Below are 14,631 nucleotides of genomic sequence, written 5' to 3' on the forward strand. Positions count from 1 at the left end.
ACCCAAGAATAAAAGCATCTTTAAAGTTCTTTTTCCATACACGTACCTTGCCATCGCTGAAGGCCACCTTGTAGCCTTTGTCTTCCATTGCCGAAATGGACACTAGGTTCTTTTTGAGATGAGGTACACATAATACATCTTGTAAGTGGATTGTATTACCCTGATTCAATTGAAAAGTGACATTTCCTATGCCTTTCATGGGATATTTTGAATTATCTCCAAGAACAATTTCCAGGTCGGATTCCTTCTCTATCAAATTATAGAGAGATTCTTTATAACCAGTGAAGTGCCTTGAGGCACCACTATCAATAAGCCAATTTCCCAGCAAGTTCGGGGCAGCTACTGGTAGATAATATCCATATTGCTTATTGTTAACAGTGTTAGATTCATACCTAGAATTTTTTGCCTTCTTGAATGGTTGTCCTCTTCCTTGATTTTCAGCACTTCCTTTACCTCTACCATTTGACCTACCATTCCTTTGATTGCCTTGAGATGGATTTTGATCATCGTCCTAGTTGAGTCCCTTTTATCAGGGCACTCCCTTGCATAGTGACCCGTTTTATTGCAATTGTAACATCGTCCTTTTCTTCCACCCTTTGGTGCAGCCTTTCCTTTGAATTTAGCCCCGGAATTGTTTCTTCTTTTAGTATGAGAAGAAAAGGCGGAGGGATGACCTTTAAGTATGGGCATTTCTTACTCTTCCATCCTCGTTTCTTCTTGAATGCATCTGGCCATTAATTCCTCAAATCTAGGAATTACATTATTGTTGAGAAGAGTAGTCCTGAATATATACCATTCAGATGGTAGTCCTCCAAGATTGTGAGTGTCATTTCCCTGTCAGGAATTAGTTCCCCAATAGATAGGAGATCGTTCTTGATCTCAGTGATCCTTAAGAAATATGCTTGCATACTCCCATCTTTGCCCTTCTTAATTTCCTTCAGCTTATTTCTAAGAAACAAGGCTTGATTTGCATCATTAACTTTAAATAAAATCACCAGTCTATCGTAGATTTCCTTGGAGGTGTTCAGCTCAGAAACATAGCCCACCAAGCGCTTGTCAATAGAGTCCCAGATGATCTTCCTTGCTTTGACTTCTCCCTTGGTCCATTTGTTCCTAGCAGTAGCTGATGCATTTGATGGAGGCTCAACAATTCCCCCTCTGACATGGTCCAACACTTCCTGTTCTTCTAATGTTAGATCGAGAGACATCTTCCATCCGTGATAGTCAGACTTCTCACAGAGTTTGTCTTCAGCAGGGAAGTGTGTTGAAGACCCCATGATTTCTTTAAGATAGCCTTGCCAACCTTCTCTTCGGTGATTTCTCTTGCTCTTGCTTTTGCTTGGGCGTTGTCTTCACCTCAGCTCCAATACCATGTTGAATTATGGTATGTTCTATGCTTAGAGCAGTTTACTTATTTTTCCTTTTTATTACCCACAGATTAGCAATCACATATACATTCAGTAAAGTGCAGATAGAACATTAAATGATCAACAGAAAACAAGCCAAGACAAGAGACACAAGATGTGGCAGCTAGCTAGCGACAAAACCCCAATGCAGGGAAACCCTTTGATCAAATGAGCCAATGATAAATTCTCAAGAAAATAGAGCTAGACATATTGACCATGCATGGCATCGAATCTGTTTAACAATCAAAGGACCATGCAATGTAATGTCCCTTTCCAAGTGATCACTCCAAGGGGTCAACTTAGTAGCCTATTTGATTCTCTTAGGCTATAGTTGGTAGAAAGGGGATCGAATGATTTAATTATTTCATGTCAATTGAGAGAAGAAAATCAACATGTGAAGGTGACATTGATTTAGTCAGTAATGTAAAAGAAAATAAAAGAGACACCCATGGTATTCTAACGACCCATGGTATTTTGAAGATTAGAGATTGCTCTTTGGGGACATGTTTGATTATCTTGTTGTTCCTTGGAAAGTTTTTCGCTTCAAGCCTTTGGATGAAACCCTAAGAGCATTCTGGTTTCAGTTGTGAAAGATTCAACCCTAGTTAGTAAGTTGGGGAGATCATTCTAGTTTCTCACGCATACAAGATATTCAATTTGGGTTGGTTTTGGTGGTGAAACAAATCCACCCTAGCTGACTAGTAGGAAAGATCACACCGATCTTTCACAGGTATTCACTGTTGAAGCAAAGGATCCATGTCCCTACCAATTTGTGGAGCCATTCTGCAATTTGTGGAATAAAAAAGAGGATTTACCAGATTTCTATCGACAATCTGGTTCCCAGAAACTCATTTTTTTGTATCTAAAAGAAGCCGCCTTGCATATTAATAAATAAGATTTAATTGGCTGAGTTGCTGCTGTAAAAAAATATGTGGCTGTCATTATTGTTATTTTGCTTGTGGTATAATTGCTGTAAAGGTTTCATGCAAAGTGTCTAAAGAAATGTGCCAGAAATACCTCATATTGGTTTGCATGGAAGTCCAGATATTTTAGTACGGGATATTACACGCGACAGATTTTTTGAAGCCAGCGGAGCATATCCCTTGAGCTTCCTCTGCTTAGAGAGATAGCTGCAAGTCCTCTCTTGGCTGGAAATTTGTCTAATTTCATTATCATCAACATTAAACCAACTTGTAGATTCTAGAATATCAGGCAGGTATTATTTTTTCCTCTTACTTTGTCCATAGAAGCTAGTCTTTTTATTGTTGTAGATGTTAAATTTGTTTTCAAATTTGTCATTTGACCTATAGCACTAAATGTAATATTAAGATTTGAGTTATGGAAATCTTCTCTATTATAATGCTTTCCATTCCAAAACTATAATGCAATACAGGTAGAAAGTTTAAACTTTCAAGCAAAAACGGCCAAGAATTATCACATATAAGTCAAACTCATTTTAATTTCCCAAATTTTACAACTGAATGGTAAATTGGTAATGACATTGATGTTTCCGCATCTGTACTTTGCTTTAGAACATAGAAAAGTCAGTTCCTAAGCCATTAGAAACACAAAAGACTGTTCTCGTGATCTTTTTCATGGTTGCTCATCCATGTTCTCACATGTTTAGTTGGAAATCATTGCTCTCATATCTGCTTGATGGTTTTGAAGAAAAAGATTATGTAGGGAATCATAAAGTCAATCTAAAACATAAAGCCTAAAATGTAGAAATGAAATACCATGAAGCAAGGCACTCAGCTATAATATCATATAGCTTATAATTTGACAATCCAAAAATTACTTGCCTGGAAAGATGTCATAATAAATTTTGTTTCTTTATTTCTGAAATTATCAAATACTAGACTCGATAGATGGAACTGAAAAAAACCCTGCATGTTGATGTACAAAGCCAAATGATATTATCCTACTAAAACATTAGCTAGCTTGAACAAGTGATTTAGCTTTTGCTAAAGCCCATGGATGATTTGAAATCCATGTTATGGAGGTTCTCCTATTCCCAGTGATGTCTAGTCTATCATGGTGAAGTTACTGAGAACCTAACAGCCCTGAGGTACACACTTGTGCCACTAAAAATTTACAGCATTGAGTGCATGGTTGAAGGAGTAGAAGTCTCATAGAATATTGTACAAAGTGAGTGGCATTTTCACAACTATACATAAGCCTAAGGGAATTTTCACATGCTAAAAAATGCAGGAATTATACCCAATGTCTCAAAATTCGGAATTGGACATGGAATCAGCCAGCGGTCAGATTGAACTCTAATTGGAATCCTATAAAAATCAGTCAACAACTCTGTTTATGAACCATTTCTTCCATATATGACATTGCTCAAAATGTTGTCTTACAAATAAAATAAAAAAGATTTCCATTATGTTCTTATAATATGTTTTGTCTTGTATGTATTTTTTTGTTTATGAAATAGCCATTTTTAATTCTCTCCTGCCCAATTTATGATTGAGATCTCTCCTTTATCAAGAACTTATTGGCTTGCTTTACCAAACTATTTCATGACTTTCCCACTATTTACATATAGTGTTCATATGTGCAATTCATGCCCGAAAATCCTTACAGGAATTTATTTTGTGGCATGTGAAAAACAATACTCATTGCTTACATAGCAGGGAAATAAAAGCCTAAACAAGGAGGAAAGAGTCACATGGACAGAGAGGGTACCCGTTTCCAAAGTGTTCTTCTCCCCAGGTCCTTGACCAACCTGCAAATGATCAAAAGCTTTAAATTTTAACCTAAAATTTCACAAAGAAAAAATTCAAAATACATTAATTGCAAATGACATAATCATCCCAGAACTTACAAAATACAAATCAAAATTAATAATGGGAATGTATTCATAAAGATAGCATCCAAACCCTCTGTCATTTGGTATTTATTATTAAACTATAAATGCTTTGAATACTCTCATAAAAAACACATACATACAATACTAGATAACTCCATAACATCGCTTGAACACGTTCAGTCTAAGAGAATTTATCCAAAGAAATTCCTACATGCATACGTTGAGCTTAAGTGGGTGATTGTGGAATGAAGCATCCACAGTAGAGAAATATCTATGAGGCTAAGTATTTAACTATTCTGTAAAAACCTTTCTTCAAGCTTCATAGACAAATATATTTAAAACTCAACACATACCATTATAGATGTTAGAAACAGTCAGATTTACATGTGAATAACGATTTCCTTCAATGTTGTGTATTAGGCTATTAGCATCGTACAAACTATTTCTTGACAAATGAAGTATCATCTTAACCTCTTTCCTTCTGTTACTGTACTTCCCCTTAAAGACCTATTAATAACCTTCCAACAGAAAACAACAATAAATTTTCCTATAACATTACATACATTAACCTAATATTAAATACACATCCTAAATAGTAGCTCCTGGAAAATAAGATATGCAATTTTGAAAGTGAGAAAAAACATTAGCATTTTTGTGTACAATAACTTGAAACTCTTGGCACTAACATTACGGACATATTCCCGTTATAGATAAGATCAGCTTTCCTAAAATCACTCAACAAATGTTTGAACACATTTCACAACCAGAGCTTTCCATCCATCTTTCCACTCAAGGTAACAAACTCCTAACTACCAACGTTGCATGAAGTGGGGACGTTTTTTGGAAGCAGGGATGCGGAAGCATCATTTCCCAAAAATCTAGGAAGCGAAGCGTCTACTATATATATATATATATATACATATATATATACACATACATATATATATATACACACACACATATATATACATACATACATACATACATACATATATATATATATATATATATATATATATATATATATATATATATATATATATATATATATTGCATTTATATTAAAAAAACATCCAAAATACCAAATTAGTTGTAGACGACATGAAAACATGCATATTTTTACATAAATCAAGATAGATATCGTATTCATTGTAAATCAATGATTAATTATTCCAGCATCAACCATCTAGAATATAGATTCCTCTTCTCTTGTCTAACCTTTGCCTCTACTTCAATTCTATAGGGATATTAGTCAACATTGCCTAATTTTGATCAAACAGCTTAATCCAAGCCTTATAATATGGTAGAGAAAGTTTAACATGCCTGATCAATGATTTTGACTTGAGTGAAGAGTACATAATTGCTAAGGCCATGACAAAGGAGTTGAACAATCAACAACACCAACATTGGGGTGCATATAGGGCTTTGTGCTCTTGATTAAATGCCAATCACATGCCGGCATACATGATATAATCCAATGAAACGCCACAATCCCATTGATCCTGAAAATTGTTAAATCTGTTGAATTTTGAATGGGATATGAAATTCTATTTTCTCCATATGAAGTCTGATGAGGTTGGAACCTCTCTCAAACATCTAGAGCCATTTCATGGTAATGTTAAAAATTTAACATTACCATTAGGGAGCATCAAGGGGCACCTTGGGAGTATTTGAAAAGTGTAGTTCCCCACATAACAGTTCAAAATTTCATAAACAAAAAACAAAAAAAGTCTCGCGGAACCGTAAAACGTCCACCTTCTCTCAAATCTGCTAGCGATACATGGTGGATATACGCTCGAACCTCCACAGATCTGCACCCGATCCGCGGATCGAACAGCAGGAACTGCGGCTCAAGGCCCCGCGGATCCAAATTTCAGAAATAGCAAGAAAAAGGCAGAACCACGGTTCCAATTTTCAGATCCGCGTTTCCGCCAAAGGATCGGCAGTGGGTCCATACAGGACGCAGTTCTACCCCCAAGTCCTTGGGGTGGGGGGTAACGGTTCCTACAACACTGCTAACCACTTTCCAACAGTTCCCCACTTGATCACTTATCTGAACACAAACTCAATTGCAGTCCCATTTGAATCAGCAACATGTGGCTTTCCTAGATTTCAAATAAAAGAAATAAAATGAAATGAATTATATTATCTTCATGTCAACAACTAATCAAACCAAGTCAATGGGACTTGTTACCCCGCCTATCAGCAGGGCCACATATACTTCCCATTGCAGTGTTCATCAGCATTGTACGCCCAAGGTCACAAGTCAAAAGCCATGTAAAAACTATGGGAGGCTTTGTATTACGCATACTACACCTATGTCTATCATTGAATCTGTATTCAATGATTTGGTCCAACCATGTCATCTCCCTTGAGGTTTCATTTCAGGTCTCTTTTGTCCCTAACTGGATTGGAAGGCTTTAGGTGAACTCTCTTGTGGACTCGTGGATTTATGGGAGCTTGCGTTTGCTTCTAATCTAAGGTGAAGCAATACATCCAACTCGAAAGATTCTTTGATACCAAACAAGTATGTGGAAGGCTTCAGAAAATATTTGTGGCATCATCTTAGTGATGCTAGACTCCACATCCTGATCACTATTTTCCATGCAATTGAATGACCCACCTGGATCCCACAGCCAATTAAGGAATCTGACATCCCTCATACTAAAAATCTTTCCTTGTGCTATAATCCTAGCTAAAAGTGTTTTCTCATAAATTCCCCACTGGATAGGGTACCAGTTCATAATCTCTCGCTAGTCTAACTGCCATGGACTTCTGCCACAGGATGTGTCAATGGTACCCAGAAGAACTTTGAGTCCATGACCTTCCCTAAAATGTCTCTACTACTAGTTCTTGGAATCTTCTAAATTTGTCCACCATACTGATGTTGTGCTACTCTGATTACAATTAGGATGCTCTCATTACTCTGATTACTTGCATGCATCCCCGTATGCTCGTTTCCTGTAAAAGCAATTTGCAAGTTTGATACCATCCATCCATGACACTCTCCAAATCTGCTATCTGTGGCCTAAAAATCTGCTCAAGTGGACCCATGTTGTTGCATGCCTAGTCTATGTATGTCTAAAGAGGGCTACTCAACAAAGCAAGAGTGGACTTCTGTAGCAACCCCACTAGCAATTCTAACTACCCGATTGGTAGTTATCCTAAAACTTGTAACTCCCAAGGCCTTGACTGCATTATCTTGTTGTAGTATTGAGTCTTTTAGTGCCTTCATTCTCTCCTTTATTGTTGAAAGGCCCCCTTTTATTTCTTCCTGAGTATGGTTGTCCCTTGGATGTTGTGGAGGAGAAATCTGTGAAGTGGTACTATCATCCTCACTTGTGAGGGCATCCATACAAATATCCTCATCCTTTTCCTCTAATTCCAGCAACTCCTCATCAAACAAGTAATGTTTCAGCTTCCCTTCAAATTGTTTGACAATACTGCGTACCAAATTGTAACCAACCATAGAAATAATCTGTTGTTGTTTTAGTACAACCACTAACAAGGACATAATGGGCTAGGAAATCTCGTCACTCTCATTAATAATGGTAGTCATGATAGCTATTAAGTGATCCTAGTTGGCAATATCATAGGCTTCACTGGTAGTATCCAGAAAGTGATGAAACATTTGCAAAATAAGATCATCACAGTCTAAATTAAGCATGATGAAATATAATTTTACCATCACCATCAACTCTAGAACCTTAGTCCTTTTACTGAACGAAGGGCTTCTGATGTCATTTTAAACCATAAAAACATTCCACAATCAACTGCAAGATTCCCCTCATTTTATAATCCTTATAAGGAGCTTGTGGTGTTGTAACCCTTAGTTCACTTAAACAATGTGCAACAACAAGTCTTACCTCCTTATCTTCATGTTTCAGCAGCCTATGTTCACCCAAGTGAGTCACCGCTGGAACCATAGTTGCTTGCATTAATTGGGAAGGTGTTTGATTCACCTTTTGTAAACATTTTGCTACCTCTTCCAATGAGCTAAGGAGGGTGTCTTTTGATGGAGACCCTTGACCCAACTTGTCTCCTACAATAAAAAGTTGCTACAAAAACTCCAACTTCCCATTGTAAAGCCCTTGACCCCTGGTGGTTGTAGGCTACAAACTGAAAGGATTTCATGTTGGCTGGTGGTTGTAGGCTACAAACCGAAAGGATTTCATGTTGGCTGATGTTTTTCTGGATGGTTTATGTTTTAGGCAGTTTGATGGTTTTAACAACACTTTTTTGTTTACATACATTCGAGATCAATCCCAACACCACACAAAACAAAAGGCAAGCAGTCAAAGCAGCTAACTTTATTGCCACAAATGTAGTAAGGAAAACATGTCTGTAACAGTCTGATACATAAAGCTGCAAGTTTGATCTAGGGAGAAATATAGTTTCTTCGTCATTATTCACCTCCTCCTCATGTGATTCATGATGCTCCTAATAGCATAGGATCATTGCTTTCTTATAGTTGCATTGGCATTGGATATGTACTTGACTGTTGTTGAATCACCCACGTCTTCACTACTCGTTGTCCGCTTTCTGAGCCTGTATGATCCCCAAACTGTTTGTAATACCTCCTGTTGGTTCACACAAGTGCCCATAGACTTGTTTGGTGGTGACTTTCCATTGGTTTAGGCATGATCTATCTTAGGGTGGCCTGTTGTCTCTTCCCTCAATGGATGTTGCCTGCCTGGTCGCTACAACAACCTAATACTTTTGTAAATTCCCCTTCTGAATGCACAAAATAGCCTGATCTCCTCTTGTGTGCCTAGTATCTACCTCTGGGACTGATTCCGGACTACCTAGTCATGTGGGCAGCCCCTGTGACAAATCAGATCTGCTTGTGGTCTCCCTCTTACATCCCACAAAGTACCTCGAACCAGTGTTGCAAGAACCGTTCCCCCCCAAAGGATCCAAAGGCAGATTCGCGTCCCGTACGGATCTGCCACCGATCCTTCGGCGGAACCGCAGATCGGAAAATTGGATCTGTGGATCGTCTTTTTTTGGCGGTTCCTGCAAAAATGGATTCGTGGGGCCCCGATCCGCAACTCCTACTACCCGATCCGCGGTTCCTATTTCCCGATCCGCGGATCCAGAAAGGATCGAGTGCAGATTTATGGAGGTTCGGGAGTGTATCCATCGCGGATCCAAGAGAAGGTGGACGGTTTGGCCATGCTTTTTTTTTGTTCTGGAAATTTCAAACTATTCTGTGAGGAACTACACTTTCTGAATACTCCCAAGGCTCTCCCTAATGGTAATGTTTAAGAATTAAAAGTGACATTCTCCTTTATCTTTCATTTCCATTCTTTTACTTAAATTTTTAACATTACCATGAAATGACTCAGGATGTTTGAGAGTGGTTCCAACCTCATTGGACTTCATATGGAGAAAATAGAGTTTCATATCCCATTCAAAATTCAGCAGACTTAACAGTTTTCAGGATCAATTGGATTGTGGCACTTCATTGGATTATATCATGTATGAGGGCATGTGATTGGCATTTAATCAAGAGCAACAAGCCCTATATGTACCCCCCCCCCCCAGTGTTGGTGTTATTGATTGTTGAACTCCTTTGTCATGGCCTTAACAATTATGTACCCTTCACTCAAGTCAAAATCATTGATCAGGCATGTTAAGCTTTCTCTACCATATTATAAGGCTTGGATTAAACTGTTTGATCAAAATTAGGCAATGTTGACTAAAATCCCTATAGAATTGAAGTAGAGGCAAAGGCTACACAAGCGAAAGGGAATCTAGATTGTAGATGGTTGATGCTGGAATAATTAATCATTGATGTACAATGGATGCCATATCTATCTTGATTTATGTAAAAACATGCATGTTTTCATGTCTTCTACAACTAATTTGGTATTTTGGATGTTTTTTTAATATAAATGCAAAAATATATATATATATATATATGTATAGTAGATGCTTCGCTTCATAGATTTTTGGAAAATGACGCATTCGCGTTCCTGCTTCCAAAAAACGTCCCTGTTTCGTCCCCGTTCATGCAACATTGCCTCGAACTACTTGATCATACGGGTAGTTGTTCCTTTCTTCCCACGATTGTCCACTAGCTCAAACCCCCTTCAGATTGGCCCTCCTCCAGCGCTATAGTCACACAAGGAGCCTCTGTAGAACACTTATGCAAGAAAAATCAAAACAATTTTCTTCCTGAAGTGGACTCTTTTACCAATATGAAACGGGCCTCCTAAACTCTACAACTCCCTCGAACTTGTTAATACTAATCCCTTCACTTGCTAGTAGTAAAGAGATGATGGATCATCCTTGATAAAAGAATATTGCTCTCCCAACAGCTATAAGAAAATATAATAATGCACAAACTATCTCCTGATCGCTTAGACGATCACAGTCGCAGCACGCCCTCAGTCCACTAGTTAATCAATTCATGGTTGATAGATCAACGTTGTTACCGCTCGAACTAGGAGGGGATCCTTGAAGGGCTACTACTAGCCTAAGGGCAACAATAAAGCGATAGCCCATCATCACCTCGGCTAAAGCTCCCTACTCTTTACGGACTTTTACTAATTGGAGGAGACCCGTTATGATAAGGATGGATGGACCAATGATAGGGCGAGGGGTGATCCTAGAAGCCTATTCACAAGAGAGGCTCAAATATGTGGCTTGCTTGTCTTGGAAGACAAGATGGAAGGTTCTCAAGGAAGGGCTTGGGGAGAATTTCAAAGGGTTAGGTTTTGAGTATATGTCTCATAAAGGAGATCCCTAAGCCTTAGAATTCTTGTGGAAACTTGCGTTCCAAGTGACCTTTGAAGAATTAACCTTGATACTGCATGGGACCACACAGGACCAAGTGGACCCGAGGATAGGTTAAGGGGATAGGATTTAAGAAACCAATGATATGCTTGACTAAATTAGGGAGGGGAAAGGGATCAAGGAATGAATTTTCACTAAAAGGCAATGCAAGGATCCAAGTGAGGTTTCTAGCCTAAGGGAAACCAAGGGCAAGAATTGGTCTTCGAACTAGGGCTTCGATATCTCAAAATCCCACTGTCAAAATTTAACGAAATTTGGAAGGCTTCTTGAGGACACCCCAGCGCAGCTGTGAAATAAATGTCAAAGTATTTGGATGGCTAGATTGTGAGATAATTAATGCCCTAGGTTACCTAGAGTACTAGACCTAGAGAAGAGGAGAGGGGAGAAGGAAAATAGGTTTAATCTAATCACCTTATGGTGGACCAGTGCTTAATCCTTTGGGGACATTTGGAGTCAAGAATAATTATGACTATGGACATTGAATTTTCTATGTCAAGGAGGCATTAAATACAACTTCGCGTAGCATTAGAGCAGCAGGAAAAGAAGCTTCGAGACTTTACACTTCGTTTTGCAAGATTAATGGCTTATCAAGATGAATTTCAATGAAGACGCATCTCCAAGAACATTTATTCATAATACATGGCCCATACATGAAGCGTCATTATCTAGAAACCGAATTTCCACAGCTTCGCATAAATGGATGCAGTAAATTAACCCTAGTATAGCAAAATCCCAGTAACAATGTATGTGGCAAGAATAAAAGAGAAAATAGCACTAAATTGTACTTACATATATTAAGAGTATATCCAACCCTCAAGAATTTACCAATCAAGAAGCTCCAAGACAAGAGAAAATAATCCAAACATCAAAATTCATCCTCCAAGAAGGATAGCGAAATTCTCAAGAGAGATACAAGTCCAATCCAAGTGATGATGCTAAAATGAATTCACATCGCTTGTATTTATACACTTCTAATGAGTTCGATTTAGCTAATCAAGCCTACATTAGCCCCTAAAATAAAATAATGTGCAAAATAACTAACTTTTTGTGATAAGCCCACCAAACCATCTCATAAACAAAAGAATAAGCCTCTCAAGAGGTCGAATGATCAATAATACATGTCGTTGGGCCTTCTAAGAGACTTGATGAAGTCCATAAGTACCATAATGAGAAATATGACACCCAAAAGTAGTGGACAAGGGGTTGGCCCCTTGTTCTCTAAATAATAAACATGTGGTGGTCCCAATGGGTGTCGAGGTACACAAGTAACCTCATGGGTCTCCAAGTAGATCGAAGATGCTTGTAGACCATATGTAAGGGATCAAGTGATAATGTAAGTGATGCCACATTAGCATACAAGTCCTGGGTCATCTACCAAGTGTATGATACAAGTGTGGGGCCAGCTAGGCATGGTGAACCAGATCATCTTCTTTGTCTAATAGATGAAACTTGAGCAATCTCTGAACATCTTTGGAGATCCATTGAATGTTGTCTACTGCTATGGAGGCCCATGGCTCTCTACACACACCCTACATGTGCCAATGTAGCCCTCTAGAAAGTTAGGACCTCGTATAGGGAGAAGACCAAACCCAAAATAGAGACCATTTGTAATCCTGCATAAGATCCAATGCATCCCCTTGCCTTCCAATACAAGTCATATAAAGAAATCGAGTTAAAGAGCTTGCAAACCATGGACAACAAGTGGGCACTTCATAATGGCATGTGCTAATGTCTCCAGGCTCCAAGGGGAGTTAACCAAGTGCCCTATTAGGCGGTTTTTACTTTTAAAGGGGATGATATGTCCAAGGTACATCCTTCAAATGGTGGTGTCATGTGATAAAGTGATGGTACGAAGTAGGGAATGGAAGGGGCAATCTTGGGTCACATGCCAAGGTACATGGGTAGCTAATAAAGGGGAAGCCCACACTTGGGTATATAATGTATAGGAGGGAGCAATCGTGGTACATGAGTCACCCTGGCCTTGATTTTTCCACCCTTCTTCATTTGTCTTTTTCCTTTTATGATTTTTCTTTGGTTAACTGCTCAGAGCTCAAGGAGTACGAGCATGATATGCAAGGTATAGCAGTGGATAACCCCTTGAGGTGGGGCGGTTCATTGCCCACTAGAGGTTGGGACAATCATGGGTTCATGAATGATAAAAGAGGCTCATCTAGGGCCTATAGGAACCAGGGTGATGGCCATGAGAATGGGGTAGAGCTCCTTTCGCCCACATGCTAGATGTGTTTGTCCCGGCCACCTTTTGCATTTTGTGGTACATTTTCATGTTGAATGTGGCCAATTATGCTTTTACTTTTCCTTTAAATTGCATCAACCTTTGGGGCATCGTTCCAGGCCCGACCCAAGGTGTGGGAAAGCGGAAGGAGAAGGTTAACCCTTTGTGGACCCAATGGAGCAATGTAGACCCAGGTGGGATGAAAGATGAATGGGGTTATAATGAGCGGAAGGGGAGTGATATATGTGGATGAGGGAGCGAGACCACGCAACCAAAATCAAGGTTTCCCATAAAGTACCATCCCTAAAGCCCAAAGGGCAGTAAAAGAGATCCCACGAGACTAGCATCCAAGGTTAACATCCAAAAGAGGTCTAGGAGACAAGAGCACAGACCTAGCCCACTCTTTCCGCTGAATTCCCCCATTAATCCATGCCCAAAAATTTCCATGATAAGTAAACTACAATACTCAACCACCAAATGCCAAGGCATACCTTTAGGTTAGGGAGGCCCACCAGCAAACATATGATCATGACAGATCAGTGAGGGCCCACATGGCTAGCTCAGGTAGAGGACAAGTGGCACAACGGGCTAGTTAGTGGCTGCAAGGGCCGTTGGTTGTTGGCTGAGGACCATCTTCTAGAAAAAAAAATCTAGGGACATCACCCACAAAATGGTGGGTAACATTTGGCTCCAACTAGGGCATGATCTATCGAACAGTGGGCGAAGCTACATGAACGGGAGATCACGAGAACACTAGCAATCTCATGGTACACCACAAATCTCTTACCTACACATAGATGAAAAACATGGGGCAACATGCTTTCACGGTGCCTCGTGATCGCACGTGCTTGAATTAGACCCATAAAATCGATGCATAAAAATAAACTTTCAAATGCAGTTTTAAATCTAAATGCAGCTAATCTATCATGAGAAATATCATATGACATTAGTTCAAATGCGGAAATCAATATGCAATGCATCCTACCCTAACATCCAAACGGTACAAAACTAATATGAAGTGTAATCATTAAGCCAGTGCAACCAACATATCATCATATCAATATAACTATGCCAACCTATATGATTACTTATGCAGAAAATGCCAAAGAAAATGTGAACAGAATCATATGGATGATAAGGCCGATGCGAGGTAGGAAAATAGAATGCCCAGTGCCCACATATGGATGATCATGTGAGAAGAGGTAAGAAAAGCATGTAAACTAGTCCATGAGCTCTTCTCTTCTAACCAAAATATAGAGATGTCAATGATTAGGCCCATAAACTTTTGATGGATGGCAACCTTGGGTGTAAATTCTAGAAGAAGACGAGGATCAAGCAAAAATGATCTTAGCCATTGATTAGCTTCTAATCTAGGT

General features: G+C 39.0%; 1 protein-coding gene across 1 annotated transcript in view; it reads right to left on the reverse strand.

Moving 5' to 3' along the window:
- LOC149204974 (inactive purple acid phosphatase-like protein) overlaps positions 1-14,631 on the reverse strand; it is a 374,319-nt gene that overhangs the window by 85,304 nt on the left and 274,384 nt on the right. The window contains exon 10 of the mRNA XM_089394858.1: positions 4,098-4,137. Within this exon, the coding sequence (XP_089250984.1) occupies positions 4,098-4,137 (40 nt within the window). The remainder of the gene's footprint in view (positions 1-4,097; positions 4,138-14,631) is intronic.

This window comes from Pinus tabuliformis, chromosome 1_2 (assembly GCF_031772625.1).
Source record: "Pinus tabuliformis cultivar Carrire ecotype Pingquan chromosome 1_2, CPIR1, whole genome shotgun sequence".
NCBI lineage: Eukaryota > Viridiplantae > Streptophyta > Pinopsida > Pinales > Pinaceae > Pinus > Pinus tabuliformis.